Source organism: Salmo salar, chromosome 14 (genome assembly GCF_965601325.2).
Source record: "Salmo salar chromosome 14, fSalSal1, whole genome shotgun sequence".
Lineage (NCBI taxonomy): Eukaryota > Metazoa > Chordata > Actinopteri > Salmoniformes > Salmonidae > Salmo > Salmo salar.
Window position 1 is genome coordinate 47,363,278 of NC_138304.1, and position 27,365 is coordinate 47,390,642.

Genomic DNA, 27,365 nt, shown 5'->3' on the forward strand with positions numbered 1-27,365 from the left:
GCTCATGGATGTTACAACTAGTCCCTAGCGGCGCAGATTGAAAAAGAGAAAAGAAAGGTCCACCAATCTTCTTGAGGCTTTTTAAATTTTTTATTTAAAGTTTACACCATACGGGGATAATACTAGAAAACATCCTGAATTTGAAGCTATTTACGCATTGTCAATGCCACTGACATCGATCTACCGTTAGTACGTGAACTCGCGCCGCTTAGTTAAGATGCCTGTGAACCGAACAAAAACACTCGCTTTCTTCGCAGGAGAACAAGTATTTTGAAGAGTTGTTTTCCCTGTTCGTTTACGAACTCTTAAGAATGATTACAAATTAAATACTATATCGATGATCGGTCCCTCCCCCCATCCATAAATAAATCCAAGACACCTTGGAAAATGGACAAATTTGTGGTGCGTCCACCAAACGGGGAAGTACCCAAGGAAACGAAGGGTACAGAAAAGGTGTATCGACAAGCAACTATTGAGTCTCTACGCGTAAGTGTCTGTTACCAACCGCTTCTCAAGTCAAACATGATATGATATTGTGCACTTAGGCATGCCTAATAAGCATGCGTACATAACACATCTATGATCTGTCTTCCTACCGTACCAGAGAGTGGTGGTGATTGAGGACATTGAAAGGTACAAGTCCATGCTGGAACTGCCTGGTCAGACCAAGGAGAATCTGCTTCTAGCCCTGGCAGAGCTCAACAAGAAGATGCCGTCCAAGGAGGTGCTCAAGACAACCAGAATAGGTAAGGGAAGACTCTTCACTTGAGGTAATCACACAAACTGGAAGGAGCGCCATTCCTTAGGTCTCTTTTAGCACACTGTCTGTGAACTTGGATCATGGTATTGCTTCCCTTCCCATGCCATTCACTTAATCTATTCAAACAGTCTAGTAGTGTATTCATTCATTTCCTAAAAACCTACACCTGTTAAAAGTTTGTCTTCTATGTTCAGCTCATCTCATTCTGGTACACAAATACAGTCAACACACCAACACACACACTCACAGATAACTCCTCTCGTCTCTTTCCCTTTTAGGCCACACTGTTAACAAGATGCGTAAGTATCACTCCGACCCTGAGGTGAGTTCCCTAGCGGCTGAAGTGTACACTGTATGGAGGCGCTTCATTGAAGAGCACTCCAACAAGCCCTCCATAGAAGTACGCTGTGACAAGCAGACTGAGGGACTGAGGAACAACGCCAGGAGAATGCTGTCTGAAGCTCTGGAAGTGGAGGTGAGAGGGCTTTTACTGTGTGTTGGGATTGTCAATACACCCATCTCTCTCTTTCTCTCGCTGTCTCCCTTTCTCTGTCTCGCTCTCTCTGCCTCAGTGTCTCTCGCGCTCTGTCTCGGTGTCTCTTGCTCTATCCCTCGGTCTCTCCCTCTGTCTCGGTGTCTCTTGCTCTGTCTTTGGGAGAACACATACACACAGAACACTCATTTCTGTTGGACATTCTAGAACATTGGACAATATAGTAATCTTCCTCTCATTGTATGTGATCTATCAGACAGACAGTGGTCTGGTGGAGAACATAGAGAGAGAGGTGTTCCACCAGAGTTCTCGGCTGGTCAGTGGATCCTACAGACGGACTATCAGGAAGCTGGTCTTTGCCCTCAAACACCAGCCAGAGGTCAGGGGTCAAGTCAAGGAGAGTAAGATCCCAGTAAACCAGCTGGTGTCCACCCACAAGAAGTAAATGCACTCTGTTCAGAAGCTTCTCTATTGAAAAAAAATATCTAAAAGGGTTCTTTGTGGGTGAAAGGGGTCCACCTAGAACTATATAAAAAAAATATATATATATATATATATATATACACACACACTGTACCGGTTGAAAGTTTTGACACACCTACACATTCCAGGGTTTTTCTTTATTTATATTGTAGAATAATAGTGAAGACATCAAAACTATGAAATAACACATGGAATCATGTAGTAACAAAAAAAGTGTTAAACAAATCAAAATAATTTAAAGTAGCCACCCTTTGCCTTGATGGCAGCTTTGTACACTCTTGGCATTCTCTCAACCAGCTTCATGAGGAATGCTTTTCCAACAGTCTTGAAGGAGTTCCCACATATGCTGAGCACTTGACGGCTGCTTTTCCTTCACTCTGCGGTCCAACTCATTTTGGGGTGGCAGGTAGCTTAGTGGTTAGAGCGTTGGGCCAGTAACCGAAAGGTTGCTAGATCAAATCCCTGAGCTGACAAGGTAAAAATCTGTCATTCTGCCCCTGAACAAGGCCCCTGTTGACCCTGTTCCTAGGCCGTCATTGTAAATAAGAATTTGTTCTTAACTGGTAAAAAAACAAATGCCCAAACTGTCTCAATTGGGTTGAGGTCGGGTGATTGTGGAGCCCAGGTCATCTGATGCATCACTCTCCTTCTTGGTCAAATAGTCCTTACACAGCTTGGTGGTATGTTGGGTCATTGTCCTGTTGAAAAACAAATGAAAGTCCCACTAAGCGCAAACCAGATGGGATGGCGTATCGCTACAGAATGCTGTGGTAGCCATCAAATCAAAAATGTATTTATATAGCCCTTCTTACATCAGCTGATATCTCGAAGTGCTGTACAGAAACCCAGCCTAAAACCCCAAACAGCAAGCAATGCAGGTGTAGAAGCACGGTGCAAGAGTGCCTTGAATTCTGAATAAATCACTGACTGTGTCACCAGCAAAGCACCATCACACCTCCTCCTCCATGCTTCACGGTGGGAACCACGCATGCGGAGATCATCCGTTCACCTACTCTGCGTCTCACAAAGACATGGCGGTTGAAACCAAAAATCTCAGTTTGGATTTATCAGACCAAAGGACAGATTTCCACCGGTCTAATGGCCATTGCTCGTGTTTCTTGGCCCAAGCAAGTCTCTTCTTATTGGTTTCCTTTAGTAGTGGTTTCTTTGCAGCAATTCGACCGTGAAGGCCTGATTCACACAGTCTCCGCTGAACAGTTGACGTTGAGATGTGTCTGTTACTTGAACTCTGTGAAGCATTTATTTGGGCTGCAATCTGAGGTGTAGTTAACTCTAATGAACATATCCTCTGCAGCAGAGATAAATCTGGGTCTTCCTTTCCTGTGGTGGTCCTCATGAGAGCCAGTTTCATCATAGCGCTTGATGGTTTTTGCGACTGCACTTGAAGAAACTTTCAAAGTTCTTGACATTTTTCGTATTGACTGACCTTCATGTCTTAAAGTAATGATGGACTGTAGTTTCTCTTTGCTTATTTGAGGTGTTCTTGCCATAATATGGATTTGGTCTTTTACCAAATAGGGCTATCTTCTTCTTCTGTATACCACCCCTACCTTGTCACAACACAACTGATTGGCTCAAATGCATTAAGAAGGAAAGAAATTCCCCAAATTAACTTTTAACAAGGCACACCTGTTATTTGATATGCATTCCAGGTGACTACCTCATGAAGCTGGTTGAGAGAATGCCAAGAGTGTGCAAAGCTGTCATCAAGGCAAAGTGTGTCTACTTTGAAGAATCTCATATGTTTAACACTTTTTTTTGGTTACTACATGATTCAATATGTGTTATTTCATAGTTTTGATGTCTTCACTATTATTCTACAATGTAGAAAATAGAAAAAATTAAGAAAAACCTTTGCATGAGTAGTGTCCAAACGTTTGACTAGTACTATATATATATTCAAAGAGTGTAGTAGCTAGCTAACCCGAATCCTAAATCCAGCTGCAGAAGACTGTTGTAGTGTTTGAGATCGTCTATGTTGCGGTCGGACTGAGCAGAATCACTGCTCTACAAAGCAACCCTAAATAAAGAATCAGATTCTGTGATCAAGATGGAAGGATTCTGAGCCTCGCTTTGCTCAAATGGATCTACACAAACATGTTGGTAGCTAAGCCCAGACCCATGAGACCTGCTGCAAAGGAAGACTGCGACATGCCAGTTGTTTCTGGACTGGTGCTAAAAAAAAAAAAGCTGGTCTCCAATCACAAGAAAAAGAAGGTAGCCACTCAGCCCCCAACACCTGTGTGGAAACCTGGGACATTCTGGCAAATACTTTTACTGGACTGGTGCCTTTTTCTAAAATGGTGAAAGACAGTGGAGCACACAGTCATTAATGTGGACTGGTGCCTTTTTCTAAAATGGTGAAAGACAGTGGAGCACAAAGTCATTAATGTGGACTGGTGCCTTTTTCCAAAATGGTGAAAGACAGTGGAGCACACAGTCATTAATGTGGACTGGTGCCTTTTTCCAAAATGGTGAAAGACAGTGGAGCACACAGTCACAGTCAATCTTTTAATTGAGCTGTTTTGTATTCATCTTAGATTTTCTATATTGAAGTAAATCAAATGTTGATCTCTGCCTGTGTTTTTATTGAATGTTGTTATGTCAAGAGTGGTGACAATATTAAATAATTGTTTTGGTACAATTGAAATGAGCAATATAGTCATTTTATTACAAAAATAAATCTGTCAGTTTTCATTATAAACCTCAACGTGTCCTGGCTCACATAGACTGCATCGCCCACCTCTGTCCTCTTCTCCCTCCTCTTACCCCCATCTCTACTAAAGCAGTACCAGCCAGATTACAGCAATCACCATCAGTACAACAGCCAGCACACAGATGCTAATGAACACTATATCACTGGGGTCGTGAGGCTCTGGGTCTGCCTCCTTCCCTCCACCTCCCCCGGACCCCTCTGCTTGGCGTCGGGCCAGCTCGTTCATCCTCTGGCGTTCCTCGGCTGAGACGATGTGAATGGTGGCCATCTTGCGCTGGGCGTCGCACTGTACCTCGTACTCCTGGATGCTCCGCCCCTTCCCGTCGGAGAAGTCGATGTAGAGCGTGTTCACCAGCATGGTGATGTTACGCCGTGGCTGGTCAGGGGTTAGAGGTTAAGGGTCAGGATTATACAGATGGACAACAATCAGACAACATATGCTTGTGACCGCGTGGGATCAAATCCCGGTCCCACTGCTATTTTGTCACATCCTCTAGTATCCTCAATTCCCTTATACACTGTCCTGTCGCTTCAATAAAATGGACAAATTAAGAAGAAAAGTTAAACAGCTATAAACTGGCGTCATCATCACGCCAGTGGCTACCCACTAGGCACACATGACAATTCAACGTCTATTCCACGTTGGCTCAATGTAATTGAATTAAAACGGAAACAATTTGAATCAACCAGTGGGTAGTTAGTTACCTGGCCTGCAGTGCCACATTTTTCGAAGCGTGCCAGTATCTTATAGGTGGTAGGTGTCAGCTGGGCGGTACAGGAGCGGTCTCCCAGATAGATACTCTCACGTTCCAGCCCAGGCAGTGACTGCTGGGAGATGTGGATGGTAAACTCTGTCCTCGTACAGCTGATGTTAACTGGTACCACTGGGATTGAGGTGGAGACATAACACAAGCACGAACACACACACACGTTTGTAATTGCATTTGTCTCTTGAATGATTAAATAAGTATAAACTTGATAGTTTGGATAACTTTCGGCCAGCCGTGCTTCAGTTTGGACACTCACCTCCTACATAGGATGCAGAGAACCCTTTATAAGCATAGTTCCTGTCTGTACTGAGGACCACCAGCATGTTGTTGCTCTTAGAGATCAAAGACCCGGGTTGTTCTGAGCCACACCATCGCCCTAGCAACGGGGCTGTCTCCCTGCTCCCGTCATGCACTGCTACAGAGTCATAGTCACACTCGTCTGATAGGCTGTTCCTGTCTTCTAGCTCCATAGCGTTGAAGAACAGTTTGATGCGGTAGCCCCCGGCCAGGTTGATGGTCCAGTGACAGTTGATGTTGTTTGGGTAGATGTTAGGGTAGTGGGGGCTGGTGAAATTCGCACTTGGTACAGACAGCACCTGCTGGCATTCACCTGTCAGACAGATGGACATATGAGACAAAACAGGGTTGTCTTAAGTAGGTCACACAGTAGCCAAAATGTAACCAAAAATGTGTTGTTATTGAATAGGTTCAGCTAGTACCTTCCCGTTTCAAAACATTTTCTCTCTACTGAACACAGTCCTGGTGTCAGTGAATGTGCAGTTTAATCCCTCCCCATGGACTTCAATATAGTACAGGACAGTTGAATCCCTCCCCATGGACCTCAGTATAGTACAGGACAGTTTAATCCCTCCCTATGGACCTCAGTATAGTACAGGACAGTTTAATCCCTCCCCATGGACCTCAGTATACTACAGGACAGTTTAATCCCTCCCTATGGACCTCAGTATAGTACAGGACAGTTTAATCCCTCCCCATGGACCTCAGTATAGTACAGGACAGTTGAATCCCTCCCCATGGACCTCAGTATACTACAGGACAGTTTAATCCCTCCCCATGGACCTCAGTATAGTACAGGACAGTTGAATCCCTCCCCATGGACCTCAGTATAGTACAGGACAGTTTAATCCCTCCCCATGGACCTCAGTATAGTACAGGACAGTTTAATCCCTCCCCATGGACCTCAGTATAGTACAGGACAGTTTAATCCCTCCCCATGGACCTCAGTATAGTACAGGACAGTTTAATCCCTCCCCATGGACCTCAGTATACTACAGGACAGTTAATCCCTCCCCATGGACCTCAGTATAGTACAGGACAGTTTAATCCCTCCCCATGGACCTCAGTATAGTACAGGACAGTTTAATCCCTCCCCATGGACCTCAGTATAGTACAGGACAGTTTAATCCCTCCCTATGGACCTCAGTATAGTACAGGACAGTTTAATCCCTCCCCATGGACCTCAGTATAGTACAGGATAGTTTAATCCCTCCCCATGGACCTCAGTATAGTACAGGACAGTTTAATCCCTCCCCATGGACCTCAGTATAGTACAGGACAGTTTAATCCCTCCCCATGGACCTCAGTAGGTCTTCCCTGTGGCTCAGTGGTAGAGCATGGTGTTTGCAATGCCAGCATGGTGTGTGCAACGCCAGGGTTGTGGGTTCGATTCCCACGGGGGGCCAGTACAAAAAAAATAAAATAATAATAAATGTATGAAATGTATGCATTCACTACTGTAAGTCGCTCTGGATAAGAGCGTCTGCTAAATGACTAAAATGTAAAATGTAAAAAGTATAGTACAGGATAGTTTAATCTCTCCCCATGGACCTCAGTATAGTACAGGACAGTTAATCCCTCCCCATGGACCTCAGTATAGTACAGGACAGTTAATCCCTCCCCATGGACCTCAGTATAGTACAGGATAGTTTAATCCCTCCCCATGGACCTCAGTATAGTACAGGACAGTTTAATCCCTCCCTATGGACCTCAGTATAGTACAGGACAGTTTAATCCCTCCCCATGGACCTCAGTATAGTACAGGATAGTTTAATCCCTCCCCATGGACCTCAGTATAGTACAGGACAGCCATGAGGGAGTGATTTAGTGGTCAGTAAACCCGTAGTCTTCCAGCATCCTACCTACCTGAGTAGTAGTAAGCCTTGAACCCTCGTCCCCCGATGTTGAAGTCAGACTTGAACACCACCAGCAGCTGGTTGGAGGTAGTAACAATCTTAGGAGGCTTCTCCCCTCCACAGTAGTTCCCCAGGTGTCTGTGAGTGATGGTGGGGCCGTCGAAGAGAGCCACGAAGTCAAAATTACAGCCCTCGTTGTTCTCCAGCTGGAGTGAATGAATTACATTTTATTTTGTCACGTCATATTTATGACCCATTAAAGATTCTTCGACACTTACAGTAAGCGCATCCCAATTGGCTCCCTATTCCCTATATAGTGCCCGGGCTCTGGCCCAAAAGTAGTGAACTATTTAGATTAAATTGGGTACCATTTGGGATGCATCGATTTGTCTTTACATGTTAGAGAACATACCTGGAAGTCGAGGAAGACCAGACTGACCACGCTGCAGTTGGATACATGGACCGTCCAGGAACAGTCAGCGTTGTTGCTGTACTGGGTATCTGGACTGTAGCCGGGGCTAGAGATGATGCCAGACAGACCGGTTAGGACCCCACCACACATGTCTGGTTGGAGAGAGAGAGAGTGACACGGTGTGCAGGATTTTGTTCCAGCCCAGCTCTAAGTTAAAACACCTGATTCAACTACTCAAGGTCCTGCCTTGTCTTGTTCCTTGTTGTGGGTACTGTGAGGTTTGAGTGGCTGTACTCAGCAAAGCCATACATGCATATCAATGGTTTTGGTTGTCCTGTGTGAGAAAGTAAAAGCTCACCTTTCCTGTAGCTCACAGAGAACCCTCTGTGAGTCACATGACGATCGGAGTGGAAAATGATCGACATAACATTCCAGGAGGAGGTGAACTGAGGAGGGGACATGACACCACAGAACGTCCCCAGTAGGTTCCCCTCATCCTCGGATACACCGTTATAGATCTTGATGTGGTCGTAGGAGCAGGTGACGTGATACTCCAACTCAAAGTCGTGGAAGGTGAGCAGGACAGAGGACCCCTCGGCCACTACAATCAGCCACACACACTCCATGTTGTACGGGTACAGACCTGGGTAGTTGGGGCTGGAGATGTTGCCGGAAGAGGCGGAGAGGATCCCACCACATTTCACCCCTTGGAAATATAAGTTAGAGGAGTAAAAGGTGTAGTTTTATAGATCATATTATTTTTTATATAGTGTAGATTTACAGAGGGTTTTGTAATTAGTTTACTGTTATGTATTAGTTTATAATTTACACATCAGTAACAACAGTTACTTACAACACACACATACAGTGCATTGAGAAAGTATTCAGACCCCTTGACTTTTTACACATTGTTATGTTACAACCTTATTCTAAAATGGATTTAAATTATTTTTCCCCCCACATCCATCTACACACAATAATGACAAATGAAAAACAGGTTTTTATAAATTTTTCAAAATCTATAAAAAAATGTAAATAACATTTACATAAGTATTCAGACCCCTTACTCAGTACTTTGTTGAAGCACCTTTGGCAGCGATTACAGCCTCGAGTCTTCTTGGGAAGAACGCTATAAGCGTGGCACACCTGTATTTGGGGAGTCTCATTCCTCTCTGCAGATCCTCTCAAACTCTGTCAGGTTGGATGGGGAGCGTCACTGCACAGCTATTTTCAGGTATCTCCAGAAATGTTCAATCGGGTTCAAGTCCGGGCTCTGTCTGGACCACTCAAGGACATTCAGAGACGTGTCCCGAAGGTTTTCATCAAGGATCTCTCTGTACTTTGCTCTGTTCATCTTTGCCACAATCCTGACTAGTCTCCCAAATCAAAGTTTATTTGTCACGTGCGCCGAATACAACAGGTGTAGACCTTACAGTGAAATGCTTATTTACAGGCTCTAACCAATAGTGCGAAAACATGTGTGTGTGTGTGTGTAAGTAAATAAATAACACAACAGTAAAAATAAATTTAAAAATAAGAGTAGCGAGGCTATATACAGACACCGGTTAGTCAGGCTTATTGAGGTAGTATGTACATGGATGTATGGTTAAAGTGACTATGCATATAAGATAAACAGAGAGTAGCAGCAGCGTAAAAGAGGGGTTGGGGGGGGAGGGGCACACAATGCAAATAGTCCGGGTAACCATTGGTTACCTGTTCAGGAGTCTTATGGCTTGGGGGAAAAAACTGTTGAGAAGCATTTTTGTCCTAGACTTGGCACTCCGGTACCGCTTGCCATGCGGTAGTAGAGAAAACAGTCTATGACTGGGGTGGCTGGGGTCTTTGACAATTTTTAGGGCCTTCCTCTGATACCGCCTGATGTAGATTTCCCCCTTCTGACAACCAGGTGGCGAATCGCATCTCTGCATGTCTGGCAGACATATCAGTGTGGATGACGGATCACCACCTCAAGCTGAACCTCGGCAAGACGGAGCTGCTCTTCCTCCCGGGGAAGGACTGCCCGTTCCATGATCTCGCCATCACGGTTGACAACTCCCTTGTGTCCTCCTCCCAGAGTGCTAAGAGCCTTGGAGTGACCCTGGACAACACCCTGTCGTTCTCCACTAACATCAAGGCGGTGACCCGATCCTGTAGGTTCATGCTCTACAACATTCGCAGAGTACGACCCTGCCTCACACAGGAAGCGGCGCAGGTCCTAATCCAGGCACTTGTCATCTCCCATCTGGATTACTGCAACTCGTTGTTGGCTGGGCTCCCTGCTTGTGCCATTAAACCCCTACAACTCATCCAGAACGCCGCAGCCCGTCTGGTGTTCAACCTTCCCAAGTTCTCTCACGTCACCCCGCTCCTCCGCTCTCTCCACTGGCTTCCAGTCGAAGCTCGCATCCGCTACAAGACCATGGTGCTTGCCTATGGAGCTGTGAAGGGAACGGCACCTCCGTACCTTCAGGCTCTGATCAGGCCCTACACCCAAACCAGGGCACTGCGTTCATCCACCTCTGGCCTGCTCGCCTCCCTACCTCTGAGGAAGCACAGTTCCCGCTCAGCCCAGTCAAAACTGTTCGCTGCTCTGGCACCCCAATGGTGGAACAAGCTCCCTCACGACGCCAGGACAGCGGAGTCAATCACCACCTTCCGGAGACACCTGAAACCCCACCTCTTTAAGGAATACCTGGGATAGGATAAAGTAATCCTTCTACCCCCCCCCTTAAAAGATTTAGATGCACTATTGTAAAGTGGTTGTTCCACTGGATATTATAAGTTGAATGCACCAATTTGTAAGTCGCTCTGGATAAGAGCGTCTGCTAAATGACTTAAATGTAATGTAAATGTAGAGGTCCTGGATGGCAGGCAGCTTTGCCCCAGTGATGTACTGGGCCGTACGCACTACCCTCTGAAGTGCCTTGCGGTCGGAGGCCGAGCAATTGCCGTACCAGGCAGTGATGCAACCGGTCAGGATGCTCTCGATGTTGCAGCTGTAGAACCTTTTGAGGTTCTCAGGACCCATGCCAAATCTTTTAGTTTCCTGAGGGGGAATAGGCTTTGTCGTGCCCTCTTCCGGACTGTCTTGGTGTGTTTGGACCATTCTAGTTTGTTGTTGATGTGGACACCAAGGAATTTGAAGCTCTCAACCTACTCCACTACAGCCCCGTCGATGAGAATGGGGACGTGCTCGGTGCTCCTTTTCCTGTAGTCCACAATCATCTCCTTAGTCTTGGTTACGTTGAGGGATAGGTTGTTATTCTGACACCACCCGGCCAGGTCTCTGACCTCCTCCCTATAGGCTGTCTCGTCGTTGTTGGTGATCAGGCCTACCACTGTTGTGTCGTCTGCAAACTCAATGATGGTGTTGGACTCTCGCCTGGCCATGCAGTCGTGGGTGAACAGGGAGTACAGGAGGGGACTGAGCACGCACCCCTGGGGAGCTCCAGTGTTGAGGATCAGCGTGGCAGATGTGTTGCTACCTACCCTCATCACCTGTGGGCGGCCCGTCAGGAAGTCCAGGATCCAGTTGCAGAGGGAGGTGTTTAGTCCCAGGTTCCTTAGCTTAGTGATGAGCTTTGAGGGTACTATGGTGTTGAACGCTGAGCTGTAGTCAATGAATAGCATTCTCACATAGGTGTTCCTTTTGTCCAGGTGGGAAAGGGCAGTGTGGAGTGCAATAGAGACTGCATCATCTGTGGATCTGTTTGGGCGGTATGTAAATTGGAGTGGGTCTAGGGTTTCTGGGATAATGGTGTTCATGTGAGCCATTACCAGCCTTTCAAAGCACTTCATGGCTACGGACGTGAGTGCTACGGGTCTGTAGTCATTTAGGCAGGTTGCCTTTGTGTTCTTGGGCACAGGGACTATGGTGGTCTGCTTGAAGCGTGTTGGTATTACAGACTCAATCAGGGACATGTTGAAAATGTCAGTGAAGACATCTGCCAGTTGGTCAGCACATGCCCGGAGCACACGTCCTGGTAATCCGTCTGGCCCCGCAGCCTTGTGTATGTTGACCTGTTTAAAGGTCTTACTCACGTCGGCTACGGAGAGCGTGATCACACAGTCGTCCAGAGCAGCTGATGCTCTCATGCATGCCTCAGTGTTGCTTGCCTCGAAGCGAGCAGAGAAGTGATTTAGCTTGTCTGGTAGGCTCGTGTCACTGGGCAGCTTGCGGCTGTGCTTCCCTTTGTAGTCTGTAATAGTTTGCAAGCCCTGCCACATCCGACGAGCGTCGGAGCCAGTGTAGTATGATTCAATCTTAGCCTTGTATTGACGCTTTGCCTGTTTGATGGTTCGTCACAGGGCATAGCGGGATTTCTTGTAAGCTTCCGGGTTAGAGTCCCGCACCTTGAAAGCGGCAGCTCTACCCTTTAGCTCAGTGCGAATGTTGCCTGTAATCCATGGCTTCTGGTTGGGGTATGTATGTACAGTCACTGTGGGGACGACGTCCTCAATGCACTTTTAGATAAAGCCAGTGACTGATGTGGTGTACTCCTCAATGTCATTGGAAGAATCCCGGAACATGTTCCAGTCTGTGATAGCAAAACAGTCCTGTAGTTTAGCATCTGCTTCATCTGACAATTTTTTTATGGACCGAGTCACTGGTGCTTCCTGCTTTAATTTTTGCTTGTAAGCAGGAATCAGGAGGATAGAGTTGTGGTCGGATTTACCAAATGGAGGGCGAGGGAGAGCTTTGTACGCGTCTCTGTGTGTGGAGTACAGGTGATCTAGAATTTCTTTCCCTCTGGTTGCACATTTAACATGTTGATAGAGATTTGGTAGAACTGATTTAAGTTTCCCTGCATTAAAGTCTCCGGCCACTAGGAGCGCCGCCTCTGGGTGAGTGGTTTCCTGTTTGTTTATTTCCTTATACAGCTGACTGTGGTCTTAGTGCCAACATCTGTCTGTGGTGGTAAATAAAAAGCCACGAAAAGTATAGGTGAGAACTCTCTAGGCAAGTAGCGTGGCCTGCAATTTATCACAATATACTCTACTTCAGGCGAGCAAAATCTAGAGACTTCCTTAGATTTCGTGCACCAGCTGTTGTTTACAAATATGCACAGACCCCCCCTCGTCTTACCGGAGTGTGCTGTTCTATCCTGCCGGTGCAGCGTGTATCCCGCTAGCTGAATATCCATGTCGTCATTCAGCCACGATTCCGTGAAACATAAGATATTACAGTTTTTGATGTTCCGTTGGTAGGATATTCGTGATCGTACCTCGTCTAGTTTATTGTCCAATGATTGCACGTTGGCGAGTAATATTGACGGTAACGGCAGCTTTCCCACTCGCCTTCTGCAGATCCGGACGAGGCATCCGGCTCTTCTTCCTCTGCGTCACTTCCTTTTGCGAATAATTGGGATGTCTGCCCTGCGGGGTGTTTGGTGAATATTGTGTGAGTCCTGCTTGTTGTTGTTGTTGAAAAAATCTTTGTCTAATCCGAGGTGAGTGATCGCTGTCCTGATATCCAGAAGCTCTTTTTTTGCCGTAAGACATGGTTGCAGAAACATTATGTAAAAAATAAGTTACAAATAACGTGAAAAATACACATAATAGCATAATTGGTTAGGAGACCATAAAACAGCGGCCATCTCCTCCAGCGCCATTGAACTACCAGTCCTTGTCGCTGAAAAATATCCCCACAGCATGATGCTGCCACCACCATGCTTCACCGTAGGAATGGTGCCAGGTTTCTTCTAGACTTGACACTTGGCATTCAGGCCAAAGAGTTTCATCAGACCACAGAATCTTGTTTCTCATGGTCTGAGAGTCTTTGGGGGCCTTTTGGCAAACTCCAAGCGGGCTGTCATGTGCCTTTTACTGAGGAGTCTGGCCACTCTACCATAAAGGCCTGATTGGTGGAGTGCAGCAGAGATGGCTGTCCTCCTGGAAGGTTCTCCCATCTCCACAGAGGAACTCTAGAGCTCTGTCAGCGTGACCATCAGGTTCTTGATCACCTCCCCGACCAAGGCCCTTCTCCCCCGAGGGAGACCTTCAATGCTGCAGACATTTTTTGGTACCCTTCCCCAGATCTGTGCCTCGACACAATCCTGTCTCGGAGCTCTACGGACAATTCCATTTCACCTCAAGGTTTGGTTTTAGCTCTGACATGCACTGTCAACTGTGGGACCTTATATAGACAGGTGTGTGCCTTTCCAAATCATCTCCAATAAATTGAATTTACCACAGGTGGACTCCAATCAATTTGTAGAAACATCTCAAGGATGATCAATGGAAACAGGATGCACCTGAGCTCAATTTCAAGTCTCATAGCAAAGGATCTGAATACTTATGTAAATAAGGTATTTCTGGTTTTAATTTGTAACACATTTGCAGATTTATTTTTTATTTTTTTCGCTTTGTCATTATGGGGTATTGCGTGTAGATTGCTGGTATATATATAAAATAAAACATCTATTTTCGATTAAGGCTGTAATGTAAAAAATGTGGAAAAAGTTAAGTGGTCTGAATTCTTCCCGAAGGCACTGTGAGCGTTGTAACTGAATTTGCTGAGGCAAATGTTATAGAAATATATTCAATGGAAAAAGCTCACCTTTCTTAGAAACAGCCTTGCCAACAACCAACAGTAAATAAAGGAGTATATCCATCCTTAAAGTCATGTTGTTATCGTTGTTGTCACACTTCAAATAGGATTACAAAGCCAATGGCAATACAAATAAATAGAAAAACAAGAGCAAAGTCCTGTCACCACAGCTCTGGGTTGATGGCAGAGGTGGTAGTAACTGTAATAGGATCTTGGAGGAGGAACCCGACATGTTGGGTACCCCCCCCCCCCATGGCCTTGCCTCCTCCTCTAAATTTTTTATGACCGATATCGAGTGAACAAGCGGCGCGAGGGTGTCTTGTCAGGACACTGTATGGAAGATGGGATAAATAAGTAATGACGGTGTCACACACTCACACTGGACACCATGCAGCTGCTATGGAGTTTATAAAGGAGACAGCACCAGGATGGAGGACACTTCATCCCTCTATCACAAAACCAAATGGGCTCATTTTGGCTAGAAAGAGATGGGGGTTCACTGAGGGGGAACGAGGGAGAGAGATGGGGGTTCACTGAGGGGGAGGGAGAGATGGGGGTTCACTGAGGGAAAGAGAGAGATGGGGGGTTCACTGAGGGGGAACGAGGGATAGAGATGGGGGTTCACTGAGGGGGAACGAGGGAGAGAGATGGGGGTTCACTGAACGAGAGGGAGAGATGGGGGTTCACTGAGGGGGGTCGAGGGAGAGAGATGGGGGTTCACTGAGGGGGAACGAGGGAGAGAGATGGGGGTTCACTTAGGGAGAGTGAGAGAGATGGGGGGTTCACTGAGGGAGGGCAAGAGAGAGAGATGGAGGTTCACTGAGGGAGGGTGAGAGAGAGAGATGGGGTTCACTGAGGGAGGGTGAGAGAGAGAGAGATGCGGGGTTCACTGAGGGAGGGTGAGGGAGAGAGATGGGGGTTCACTGAGGGAATGTGAGGGAGAGAGATGGGGTTCACTGAGGGAGGGTGAGGGAGAGAGATGGGGGTTCACTGAGGGGGAGGGAGAGATGGGGGTTCACTGAGGGAGAGAGTGAGAGATGGGGGTTCACTGAGGGTGAGAGAGAGAGATGGGGGTTCACTGAGGGAGAGAGTGAGAGATGGGGGTTCACTGAGGGTGAGAGAGAGATGGGGGTTCACTGAGGGTGAGAGAGAGATGGGGGTTCACTGAGGGAGAGAGAGAGAGAGAGAGAGAGATGGGGGGTTCACTGAGGGAGAGAGAGAGAGATGGGGGTTCACTGAGGGAGAGAGAGAGAGATGGGGGGTTCACTGAGGGAGAGAGAGAGAGATGGGGGGTTCACTGAGGGAGAGAGAGAGAGATGGGGGTTCACTGAGGGAGAGAGAGAGATGGGGGTTCACTGAGGGAGAGAGAGAGAGATGGGGGTTCACTGAGGGAGAGCGAGAGAGATGGGGGGTTCACTGAGGGAAAGAGAGAGAGATGGGGGTTCACTGAGGGAGAGAGTGAGAGATGGGGGTTCACTGAGGGTGAGAGATAGATGGGGGTTCACTGAGGGTGAGAGAGAGATGGGGGTTCACTGAGGGAGAGAGAGAGAGATGGGGGGTTCACTGAGGGAGAGAGAGAGAGATGGGGGGTTCACTGAGGGAGAGAGAGAGAGATGGGGGGTTCACTGAGGGAGAGAGAGAGAGATGGGGGGTTCACTGAGGGAGAGAGAGAGAGATGGGGGGTTCACTGAGGGGGAGAGAGAGAGATGGGGGTTCACTAAGGGAGAGAGAGAGATGGGGGTTCACTGAGGGAGAGAGAGATGGGGGTTCACTGAGGGAGAGAGAGAGATGGGGGGTTCACTGAGGGAGATAGAGAGAGATGGGGGTTCACTGAGGGAGAGAGAGAGATGGGGGTTCACTGAGGGAGAGAGAGAGATGGGGGGTTCACTGAGGGAGGGTGAGAGAGAGAGAGATGGGGGTTCACTGAGGGATGGCGAGAGAGAGAGAGATGGGGGTTCACTGAGGGAGAGAGAGATATGGGGGGGTTCACTGAGGGAGAGAGAGAGAGATATGGGGGGGTTCACTGAGGGAGAGAGAGAGAGATGAGGGTTCATTGAGGGAGAGAGAGAGAGATGGGGGTTCACTGAGGGAGAGAGAGAGAGATGGGGGGTTCACTGAGGGAGAGAGAGAGGGAAATGGGGGGTTCACTGAGGGAGAGAGAGCGAGAGAGAGAGAGAGAGAGAGAGAGAGAGAGAGAGATATGGGGGTTCACTGAGGGAGAGAGAGAGATGGGGGGTTCACTGAGGGAGAGAGAGAGATGGGGGGTTCACCTAGGGAGAGAGAGAGATGGGGGTTCACTGAGGGAGAGAGAGATGGGGGGTTCACTGAGGGAGAGAGAGAGAGATGGGGGTTCACTGAGGGAGAGAGAGAGATGGTGTTCACTGAGGGAGAGAGAGAGAGATGGGGGTTCACTGAGAGAGAGAGAGAGAGAGAGATGGGGGTTCACTGAGGGAGAGAGAGAGAGAGAGTTGGGGGTTCACTGAGGGAGAGAGAGAGATGGGGGGTTCACTGAGTGAGAGAGAGATGGGGGGTTCACTGAGTGAGAGAGAGATGGGGGGTTCACTGAGGGAGAGAGAGAGATGGGGGGTTCACTGAGGGAGAGGGAGAGGCAAATGGGAGGGTTCACTGAGGGAGAGAGAGAGGGAAATGGGGGGTTCACTGAGGGAGAGAGAGAGATGGGGGGTTCACTGAGGGAAAGAGAGAGAGATGGGGGGTTCACTGAGGGAGAGAGAGAGATGGGGGGTTCACTGAGGGAGAGTGAGAGATGGGGGTTCACTGAGGGAGAGAGAGAGATGGGGGGTTCACTGAGGGAGAGAGAGAGATGGGGGTTCACTGAGGGAGAGAGAGATGGGGGGTTCACTGAGGGAGAGAGAGAGAGATGGGGGTTCACTGAGGGAGAGAGAGAGATGGCGTTCACTGAGGGAGAGAGAGAGAGATGGGGGTTCACTGAGAGAGAGAGAGAGAGTTGGGGGTTCACTGAGGGAGAGAGAGAGAGAGAGATGGGGGTTCACTGAGGGAGAGAGAGAGAGAGAGTTGGGGGTTCACTGAGGGAGAGAGAGAGATGGGGGGTTCACTGAGTGAGAGAGAGATGGGGGGTTCACTGAGTGAGAGAGAGATGGGGGGTTCACTGAGGGAGAGAGAGAGATGGGGGGTTCACTGAGGGAGAGGGAGAGGCAAATGGGGGGGTTCACTGAGGGAGAGAGAGAGGGAAATGGGGGGTTCACTGAGGGAGAGAGAGAGGGAAATGGGGGGTTCACTGAGAGAGAGAGAGAGATGGGGGGTTCACTGAGGGAAAGAGAGAGAGATGGGGGGTTCACTGAGGGAGAGAGAGAGATGGGGGGTTCACTGAGGGAGAGTGAGAGATGGGGGTTCACTGAGGGAGAGTGAGAGATGGGGGTTCACTGAGGGAGAGAGAGAGATGGGGGGTTCACTGAGGGAGAGAGAGAGATGGGGGGGTTCACTGAGGGAGAGTGAGAGATGGGGGTTCACTGAGGGAGAGAGAGAGATGGGGGGTTCACTGAGGGAGAGAGAGAGATGGTGGGTTCACTGAGGGAGAGAGAGAGAGATGGGGGGTTCACTGAGGGAGAGAGAGAGAGATGGGGGGTTCACTGAGGGAGAGAGAGAGATGGGGGGTTCACTGAGGGAGAGAGAGAGAGATGGGGGGTTCACTGAGGGAGAGAGAGAGATGGGGGGTTCACTGAGAGAGAGATGGGGGGTTCACTGAGGGAGAGAGAGAGATGGGGGTTCACTGAGGGAGAGAGAGAGAGAGATGGGGGGTTCACTGAGGGAGAGAGAGAGATGGGGGGTTCACTGAGAGAGAGATGGGGGGTTCACTGAGGGAGAGAGAGAGATGGGGGTTCACTGAGGGAGAGAGAGAGATGGGGGTTCACTGAGGGAGAGAGAGAGAGAGATGGGGTTCACTGAGGGAGAGAGAAAGATGGGGTGTTCACTGAGGGAGAGAGAGAGAGAGATGGGGGTTCACTGAGGGAGAGAGAGAGAGAGATGGGGGTTCACTGAGGGAGAGATTTTGTTGGAGCGCTGATGAAGTTTGTGGAGTATCTGGACAGTGGGCACACATACACTTTCATTGTGTAGCCTTAAGCAGGGCTGGCCCTTCTCCTGGGGAGCTCTGTGTGTGCAGGTTTTGGTTATAACCCTACTGTTGAGCAGGTCCTCATGAGCTAAGCCTGCTTGTGGTCAGTGTCGGGATATATTTTTATTTATTTTATTTAATCTTTATTTAACTAGGCAAGTCAAAAGGCCTCCTGCGGGGACGGGGGCTGGGAATAAAAATACAAATAAATTAAATACAAATATAGGACATAACACACATCACGACAAGAGAGACAACACAACACTACATAAAGAGAGACCTAAGACAACAACATAGCAAGGCAGCTACACATAACACAGCATGTTAGCAACACAACATGACAACAACATGGAAGAAACACAACATGGTAGCAGCACAACATGGTAGCAACACAACATGGAAGCAGCACAAAACAGGGTACAAACATTATTGGGCACAGACAACAGCACAAAGGGCAAGAAGGTAGAGGACAACAATATATAGCCTATATAGCCTTCCCTGTAGCTCAGTTGGTAGAGCATGGTGTTTGCAATGCCAGGGTTGTGGGTTCGATTCCCACGGGGGGCCAGCACAGGAAAAAAAAATAAAAAAATAAAAAATAAATAAATTAAAAAAAAAGGTATGAAATGTATGCATTCACTACTGTAAATCGCTCTGGATAAGAGCGTCTGCTAAAAATGACTATAATAATATATCACACGAAGCAGCCACAACTGTCAGTAAGAGGGATAAAGATAGACTGCACACAGTGCTTTAGTATCAGCATGTCTTACTCATCTGCCTTCCAGTGCTTTAATGGCTGATCAATACATCCGATTAATGTGTGTTCACTTAACTAAATTGCTGTGGTTTTTGTGATGTGGACCTCTGCAAGAGTAAAGTGAGAAAAAAGCAATGCAGCGCAACAGCGCCATCTAGGAGACCGTTTGTGGAATTTCTGACATATGCAGCAATTCCACAAATGGTCTCCTAGATGGCGCTGTTGCGCTGTATTGAGAATCAACCCTGAAAGTCAACTCCGGGAAATATAAGGAGTCAAGCTGTTTGATGATTGGTTTGTGTCTGAGCCCTGAACTGAACTGAAATAAATAAGAACCAGATTAAAATCACTCATGTTTTCCTCAGTCAAAACCGTTCCTGGAACCAAAATACATACAAGCCTCCGGTTTCCAAGAAAGTTGGATTACGATTTTGCAGACAGATTCAGAACATAATTTGCGTAATTTTCTGAAAGCGGAAGGCTTTGTATATTACAACCCGGAGGAAATGTGTTTCAGTGAGATATAAGTTGTTTAGAGCAATGAAATAACTCAATGACCGCTAAACACCTTTCAATTAACAGCAAAGCAGCCAAGTTTACAGTGGAAAGGTCCTTGTGAATACCTCAGGCTGATAACATATAGAATTCTCCATTTCCTGAGAGGATGTTTAGAACACTTAAAAGCTGTTATGAATTCAGAAATATTAAAAGCACTAAATGGATTTAGGATATTTTTTAAATTCTGGTGTTGACTTAGAGCGTACAGTTGAAGCAAATGGTAGAGTCCCTCACTAGATTTCACGTGTTTTATTCTATCACAGCAGTAACAAGACATGATTCAAGCGTTTCATAAACTGAAGAGTTGAATCAGATAACGAGTGCCGGAGTAGGAAAAAAAAAGCACGACCTTGCGGGGGGCCCGAGGATAGGAGTTATGAAACCGTACTAGTGTCACCTAGACACGTGTTACATCTTATTTAAAATGTACGTTCAGGTGTTGTGTGGTGCTGTCGTCTGAAAGGCTGCTACCACTTTTCTATATATTGCCATTATTTAACCAGGTTGAAGGTGTTCTCTTTGACAATAACAACCCTCTGAATCGCTCTGAGCTGCATATTCATTCAGACGTTGTATTTGTGTGTCCTGCCTCCGTCTGCAAGGCTGCAACACAGCCATGTTCATCCAGACAGAAAGCTGTGCCATAGCCTTGTGTACTAGCGTTAATTAACCAAGTAGGTTGATCATTTCAACCCTACGCCCTGAAACTCTGTGGCTGCATATTCATTCAGACGTTGTACTAAAGACTGAACCGTCACCTTGTGTTCTCAACAAGAAGATCACCTTACAGTCAGTCTCTTTCTCAGTGGTATAAAGTACTTAGGTAAAAATACTTTCAAGTACTACTTAAGTCGTTTTATGTGCTATCTGTACTTAACTTTCTGACTATTTATATTTTGATTCGTTTGACTTTTACTCCACTACATTCCTAAATAAAATATTTCCTTTTTACTCCCATACAGTTTCCCTGCCACCAAAACGTACGCGCTACAGTCCCAGTCCAATGCTCAGGCAGGACAGAATAATGGTCCAATTCACACAGATATCAATATAACGCATTGTCATCCCTACTGCCTCTGATCTGGCGGATTTACTACGCAGACTTAAAAAAGACCCTTTGATGTATATATTTTTCTCAAGTATAACAACTGGGTACTTTTTCCACCACTGTACTCAAGTACATTTTAAAATCAGATACTTTTAGATTTTTACTCTAGTAGTAATTTACCAGGTGACTTCCACTTTTACTTCAGTCATTTTCTATTAAGGCATCTTTTACATTTACTCAAGTATGACAATTGGGTACTTTTTCCACCTCTCTCCTTTCTTTACTCCTGTTGTAAAAGGTGGGTCTATACCTATTCTCTCTCCCCCCTCAAGGACTACCGTGAATAAACATCCGCCATTGAGATCGTCTTTATACAGCCATTCATTGCGTAGAGGAGATGAGTTATCGCCATGGCCAATAGCTACACAATTAAATCCTCCCTCCTAAAGCAATAACAGTAGGCTGAGGTACGTTAGAGCGAGAGAGAGAGAGGAATGCATTATACTGTGTGGGCTGTGGGATGAAGGATAAGGAGCCTCTTTGACTCTCTTGACCTTGCAGGATGTGGTTCTCTATAGGTGGCCATTTTAGTTTTTTGCTAGTTGCTACTGTTGCTGCTTGGTTGGCGTTCTGCGTTGCAATGATGAGTCTTACTTTCGGAAGATCACACAGCGGCTTAGTGGAAAGGCAAAATAACAAAATGGGAGTTCAAAGACGAGACGGAAACTGATACAGCACAAATGGATGTGGGGGAATGAGAAAGATGGCAATTATCTTTTGAACACAGACATTAGCCTAGCGTAGGAAGTCCCATAAAAATGTAATGCAGCATGACGTTTTCCCCACACACTGTCAGTCTAAGAAGAAGCCATTGGTGCTATACAGTGCAATAATCTTAGTTGTTCTTTCAGGTGAAATGTCACTGAAAAAACATGTCTGTCTGTATGTTTGTCTATCTATTTAAAGGGAAATTTCCATCCCAAAGGTATCTTTTGGATATTTTTTGGACTAAAATATAGTTTTTGGGTAGTTTTCCTTTAAGCATTGGCAGCACTGATGTAATGAATGATACAGTGAGTGACGTGACGCTGCAGTGGAAATAGTCTAGAACACATAACAGGAGGAGCGAGAGATGTAGAGGCCCTGACACAGACAGATAAACATTACGCTACTATTATAGCCCCCCAGCAAAGACATGTAATTAAGCTGTTTTACCACTCTCGGTGTCGGTGTGTATTATGGGTAGCCTGGATATCTGATGCTTTCTCTGTCCATGCATACAAAGACCTTTTGAAATATTTGAGTCTTTCTTGAGTGTGATTTGTGGATTCAGATAAAGTACTTATAATGTTTGTGTGTGTGAAGACCCTTGTTTTAAGCTGTACCACTAGCCTCTACCATCTAACCGCTAGCGTCCGAGTCGTAATGATGACCTCACCTAATCAGCAGATTGAGCCGGCTATGATCTCACATGAATATTCACAAAACGAATTAAAAATACAGAATAGAATAATCAAAATAAAAGCACTGGTGATTATGATAACATTCAACCCGATGAGTCAATCCTCTCAAGATGGCTGTGTCTGAAATAGCACCCTGTCCCCTATACAGTGCACTTTCTTTTGACCATAACCTAGATAGGTCTTAGGTCAAAAGCAGTGCACTATTTAGAGGACAGGGTGACATTTCAGATGCAGCATATGAACAAACAAAACAAATATAAAAAAAAAAAATGAAACCTGCTCTCAGACAATTGAACTGAATGGCTCTCCGTAGAGGTTCAGTAGAATACTCTTCCTCACCACTTTTACAGCCACTGGAACTGGTCAGTTATCTGTGGCCTTTTCGTGGAACGTTGGTTATTCACCAGCTTGAGGATGTACATGCTTCTCCACATGGGTGTGATATAGTCGGTGCCAAAGTTAATAGTTACAGGAAGTTGCCATAGTCCTCCATATGTCTTAAGGCCTGTGTGAATCCTTTCAACGTGACCAGATTGTGTTCTGATTCTTCCTCTTCTCCAGGGCTCCCTCCCTACTCCCCACTGTGATAGCTACCCTCTACCCAACCACAAAAATCAATGCGATGACATTAAATCAACATGGGAAAACGGATTGGATTTACAAAAAGTAATCAACGTAAGGACATTTTGGTATTTGTTTGAACCGAACTTTTAACTAAATCCAGTGACATAGTGACATGTTTTATTGCAATAACGTCTCTCAGTGAGACACCTGGATAAAGGAGGGATACATGGATAGATGACCAGGGGAAAGAGGAGGGATACATGGATAGATGACCAGGGGATAAAGGAGGGATACATGGATAGATGACCAGGGAATAAAGGAGGGATACATGGATAGATGACTAGGGGAAAGAGGAGGGATACATGGATAGATGACCAGGGGAAAGAGGAGGGATACATGGATAGATGACCAGGGGAAAGAGGAGGGATACATGGATAGATGACCAGGGGATAAAGGAGGGATACATGGATAGATGACCAGGGGAAAGAGGAGGGATACATGGATAGATGACCAGGGGATAAAGGAGGGATACATGGATAGATAACCAGGGGATAAAGGAGGGATACATGGATAGATGACCAGGGAATAAAGGAGGGATACATGGATAGATGACCAGGGAATAAAGGAGGGATACATGGATAGATGACCAGGGGAAAGAGGAGGAATACATGGATAGATGACCAGGGAATAAAGGAGGGATACATGGATAGATGACCAGGGAATAAAGGAGGGATACATGGATAGATGACCAGGGAATAAAGGAGGGATACATGGATAGATGACCAGGGAATAAAGGAGGGATACATGGATAGATGACTAGGGGAAAGAGGAGGAATACATGGATAGATGACCAGGGAATAAAGGAGGGATACATGGATAGATGACCAGGGAATAAAGGAGGGATACATGGATAGATGACCAGGGGAAAGAGGAGGAATACATGGATAGATGACCAGGGAATAAAGGAGGGATACATGGATAGATGACCAGGGGATAAAGGAGGGATACATGGATAGATGACCAGGGAATAAAGGAGGGATACATGGATAGATAACCAGGGAAAAGAGGAAGGATACATGGACAGATGACCAGGGGAAAGAGGAGGGATACATGGATAGATGACCAGGGGAAAGAGGAGGGATACATGGATAGATGACCAGGGGATAAAGGAGGGATACATGGATAGATGACCAGGGGATAAAGGAGGGATACATGGATATATAACCAGGGGAAAGAGGAGGGATACATGGATAGATGACCAGGGGATAAAGGAGGGATACATGGATAGATGACCAGGGGATAAAGGAGGGATACATGGATAGATGACCAGGGGAAAGAGGAGGGATACATGGATAGATGACCAGGGGATAAAGGAGGGATACATGGATAGATGACCAGGGGATAAAGGAGGGATACATGGATAGATAACCAGGGGAAAGAGGAGGGATACATGGATAGATGACCAGGGGATAAAGGAGGGATACATGGATAGATGACCAGGGGAAAGAGGAGGGATACATGGATAGATGACCAGGGGATAAAGGAGGGATACATGGATAGATGACCAGGGGATAAAGGAGGGATACATGGATAGATAACCAGGGGAAAGAGGAGGGATACATGGATAGATGACCAGGGGATAAAGGAGGGATACATGGATAGATGACCAGGGGATAAAGGAGGGATACATGGATAGATGACCAGGGGAAAGAGGAGGAATACATGGATAGATGACCAGGGAATAAAGGAGGGATACATGGATAGATGACCAGGGAATAAAGGAGGGATACATGGATAGATGACCAGGGAATAAAGGAGGGATACATGGATAGATGACTAGGGGAAAGAGGAGGAATACATGGATAGATGACCAAGGGAAAGAGGAGGGATACATGGATAGATGACCAAGGGAAAGAGGAGGGATACATGGATAGATGACCAGGGAATAAAGGAGGGATACATGGATAGATGACCAGGGAATAAAGGAGGGATACATGGATAGATGACTAGGGGAAAGAGGAGGAATACATGGATAGATGACCAGGGAATAAAGGAGGGATACATGGATAGATGACCAGGGAATAAAGGAGGGATACATGGATAGATGACCAGGGGAAAGAGGAGGAATACATGGATAGATGACCAGGGAATAAAGGAGGGATACATGGATAGATGACCAGGGGATAAAGGAGGGATACATGGATAGATGACCAGGGAATAAAGGAGGGATACATGGATAGATGACCAGGGGATAAAGGAGGGATACATGGATAGATGACCAGGGAAAAGAGGAAGGATACATGGACAGATGACCAGGGGAAAGAGGAGGGATACATGGATAGATGACCAGGGGAAAGAGGAGGGATACATGGATAGATGACCAGGGGATAAAGGAGGGATACATGGATAGATGACCAGGGGATAAAGGAGGGATACATGGATATATAACCAGGGGAAAGAGGAGGGATACATGGATAGATGACCAGGGGATAAAGGAGGGATACATGGATAGATGACCAGGGGATAAAGGAGGGATACATGGATAGATGACCAGGGGAAAGAGGAGGGATACATGGATAGATGACCAGGGGATAAAGGAGGGATACATGGATAGATGACCAGGGGATAAAGGAGGGATACATGGATAGATAACCAGGGGAAAGAGGAGGGATACATGGATAGATGACCAGGGGATAAAGGAGGGATACATGGATAGATGACCAGGGGAAAGAGGAGGGATACATGGATAGATGAGCAGGGGATAAAGGAGGGATACATGGATAGATGACCAGGGGATAAAGGAGGGATACATGGATAGATGACCAGGGGATAAAGGAGGGATACATGGATAGATAACCAGGGGAAAGAGGAGGGATACATGGATAGATGACCAGGGGATAAAGGAGGGATACATGGATAGATGACCAGGGGATAAAGGAGGGATACATGGATAGATGACCAGGGGATAAAGGAGGGATACATGGATAGATGACCAGGGGAAAGAGGAGGGATACATGGATAGATGACCAGGGAATAAAGGAGGGATACATGGATAGATGACCAGGGGAAAGAGGAAGGATACATGGAGAAATGACCAGGGGATAAAGGAGGGATACATGGATAGATGACCAGGGGATAAAGGAGGGATACATGGATAGATGACCAGGGGAAAGAGGAGGGATACATGGATAGATGACCAGGGGATAAAGGAGGGATACATGGATAGATAACCAGGGGAAAGAGGAGGGATACATGGATAGATGACCAGGGGATAAAGGAGGGATACATGGATAGATAACCAGGGGAAAGAGGAGGGATACATGGATAGATGAGCAGGGGATAAACACATGCAGTGCATTGTGGATAGATAAAGGAATGATCAACATGGTCCACAGTGCCCCTCTAACCCTGATGGCCCTACCAGCCCTGATGGCCCTAGCAACCCTGATGTCCCTAGCAACCCTGATGGCCCTAGCAACCCTGATGGCCCTAGCAACCCTGATTCTCCTAACAGCCCCGATATCTCTAGCAGCCCTGATGATCCTAGCAGCCCTGATGTTCCTAGCAGCCCTGATGGCCATAGCAGCCCTGATGGACCTAGCAGCCCTGATGTCTCTAGCAGCCCTGATGTTCCTAGCAGCCCTGATGGCCCTAGCATCTCTGGGGCCTCATTTATCAATATTGTGTAGAAACTATTCTAAAATACTTACGAATAGATTTTTTTTAATGTTGGTATGCATAGAAAAAGTGTGATTTATCAAACAATCCTACGAGCATCACACGCACACCGGTAGGAGATCACCATTGATAAATACCAATTGTTCTCAGCCTCAGTGTCCGTACAAGACCTTGGCTATTTGCATTTAGAAACGCCCCTAATTAACCATATATGGTTAAAATCATCCCTTTAAAGCCTGTGGGGAATATACAACACTGTACCATGAAAGACAACATCGCAACCAAACAAAGATAAGAAAAACTAACTTTTCTCAGACTGAAATAGAGGTGCAACTTTCAGAGATTGAGAACAACCTAAAGGTTTTATTTTGCTCGCTCAGTTGTTGCTTGACCAGTAAAAATGAAAACACAGCTACAAAGAGAAGACCATTGAGCCAATTTGTTGATTTAGCAATGGCAAATATACTTCAAATGAGTAGACAACACTCACCAATAAGCCATCCATCCTCACCAATAAGCCATCCATCCTCACCAATAAGCCATCCATCCTCACCAATAAGCCATCCATCCATCCTCACCAATAAGCCATCCATCCTCACCAATAAGCCATCCATCCTCACCAATTAGCCATCCATCCTCATCAATTAGCCATCCATCCTCACCAATTAGCCATCCATCCTCACCAATAAGCCATCCGTCCTCACCAATTAGCCATCCGTCCTCACCAATTAGCCATCCGTCCTCACCAATTAGCCATCCGTCCTCACCAATTAGCCATCCATCCTCACCAATTAGCCATCCATCCTCACCAATAAGCCATCCATCCTCACCAATTAGCCATCT

The 27,365-nt window shown here is 46.5% G+C and overlaps 2 protein-coding genes across 2 annotated transcripts in view; one reads left to right on the plus strand and one right to left on the minus strand.

Annotated features, from left to right (window-relative positions):
* The first annotated feature begins 68 nt into the window (after window positions 1–68).
* tceanc2 (transcription elongation factor A (SII) N-terminal and central domain containing 2) lies at window positions 69–4,407 on the plus strand. The gene is made up of 4 exons (XM_014141282.3): window positions 69–486; window positions 605–746; window positions 1,039–1,235; window positions 1,510–4,407. The coding sequence occupies exons 1-4, from the start codon at window positions 388–390 to the stop codon at window positions 1,696–1,698; spliced, it is 627 nt and encodes a 208-aa protein (XP_013996757.1). The 5' UTR covers window positions 69–387; the 3' UTR covers window positions 1,699–4,407.
* A 130-nt stretch (window positions 4,408–4,537) lies between these two features.
* The window catches only part of cdcp2 (CUB domain containing protein 2), a 60,394-nt gene continuing 37,566 nt past the window's right edge, over window positions 4,538–27,365 (minus strand). The window contains exons 4-9 of the mRNA XM_082961400.1: window positions 8,167–8,551; window positions 7,809–7,960; window positions 7,407–7,602; window positions 5,500–5,853; window positions 5,179–5,357; window positions 4,538–4,849 (exon numbers count right to left, since the gene is read on the minus strand). Of these exons, the coding sequence (XP_082817526.1) occupies window positions 4,538–4,849; window positions 5,179–5,357; window positions 5,500–5,853; window positions 7,407–7,602; window positions 7,809–7,960; window positions 8,167–8,551 (1,578 nt within the window). The remainder of the gene's footprint in view (window positions 4,850–5,178; window positions 5,358–5,499; window positions 5,854–7,406; window positions 7,603–7,808; window positions 7,961–8,166; window positions 8,552–27,365) is intronic.

Bases quoted from the DNA above. Each gene is read 5' to 3' on its own strand.
- tceanc2 (XM_014141282.3), top strand. From the start codon at position 388: ATGGACAAATTTGTGGTGCGTCCACCAAACGGGGAAGTACCCAAGGAA. The intron at 487-604 runs GTAAGTGTCTGT...CTACCGTACCAG, and splicing joins CAACTATTGAGTCTCTACGC to AGAGTGGTGGTGATTGAGGA. The intron at 1,236-1,509 runs GTGAGAGGGCTT...GTGATCTATCAG, and splicing joins CTGAAGCTCTGGAAGTGGAG to ACAGACAGTGGTCTGGTGGA.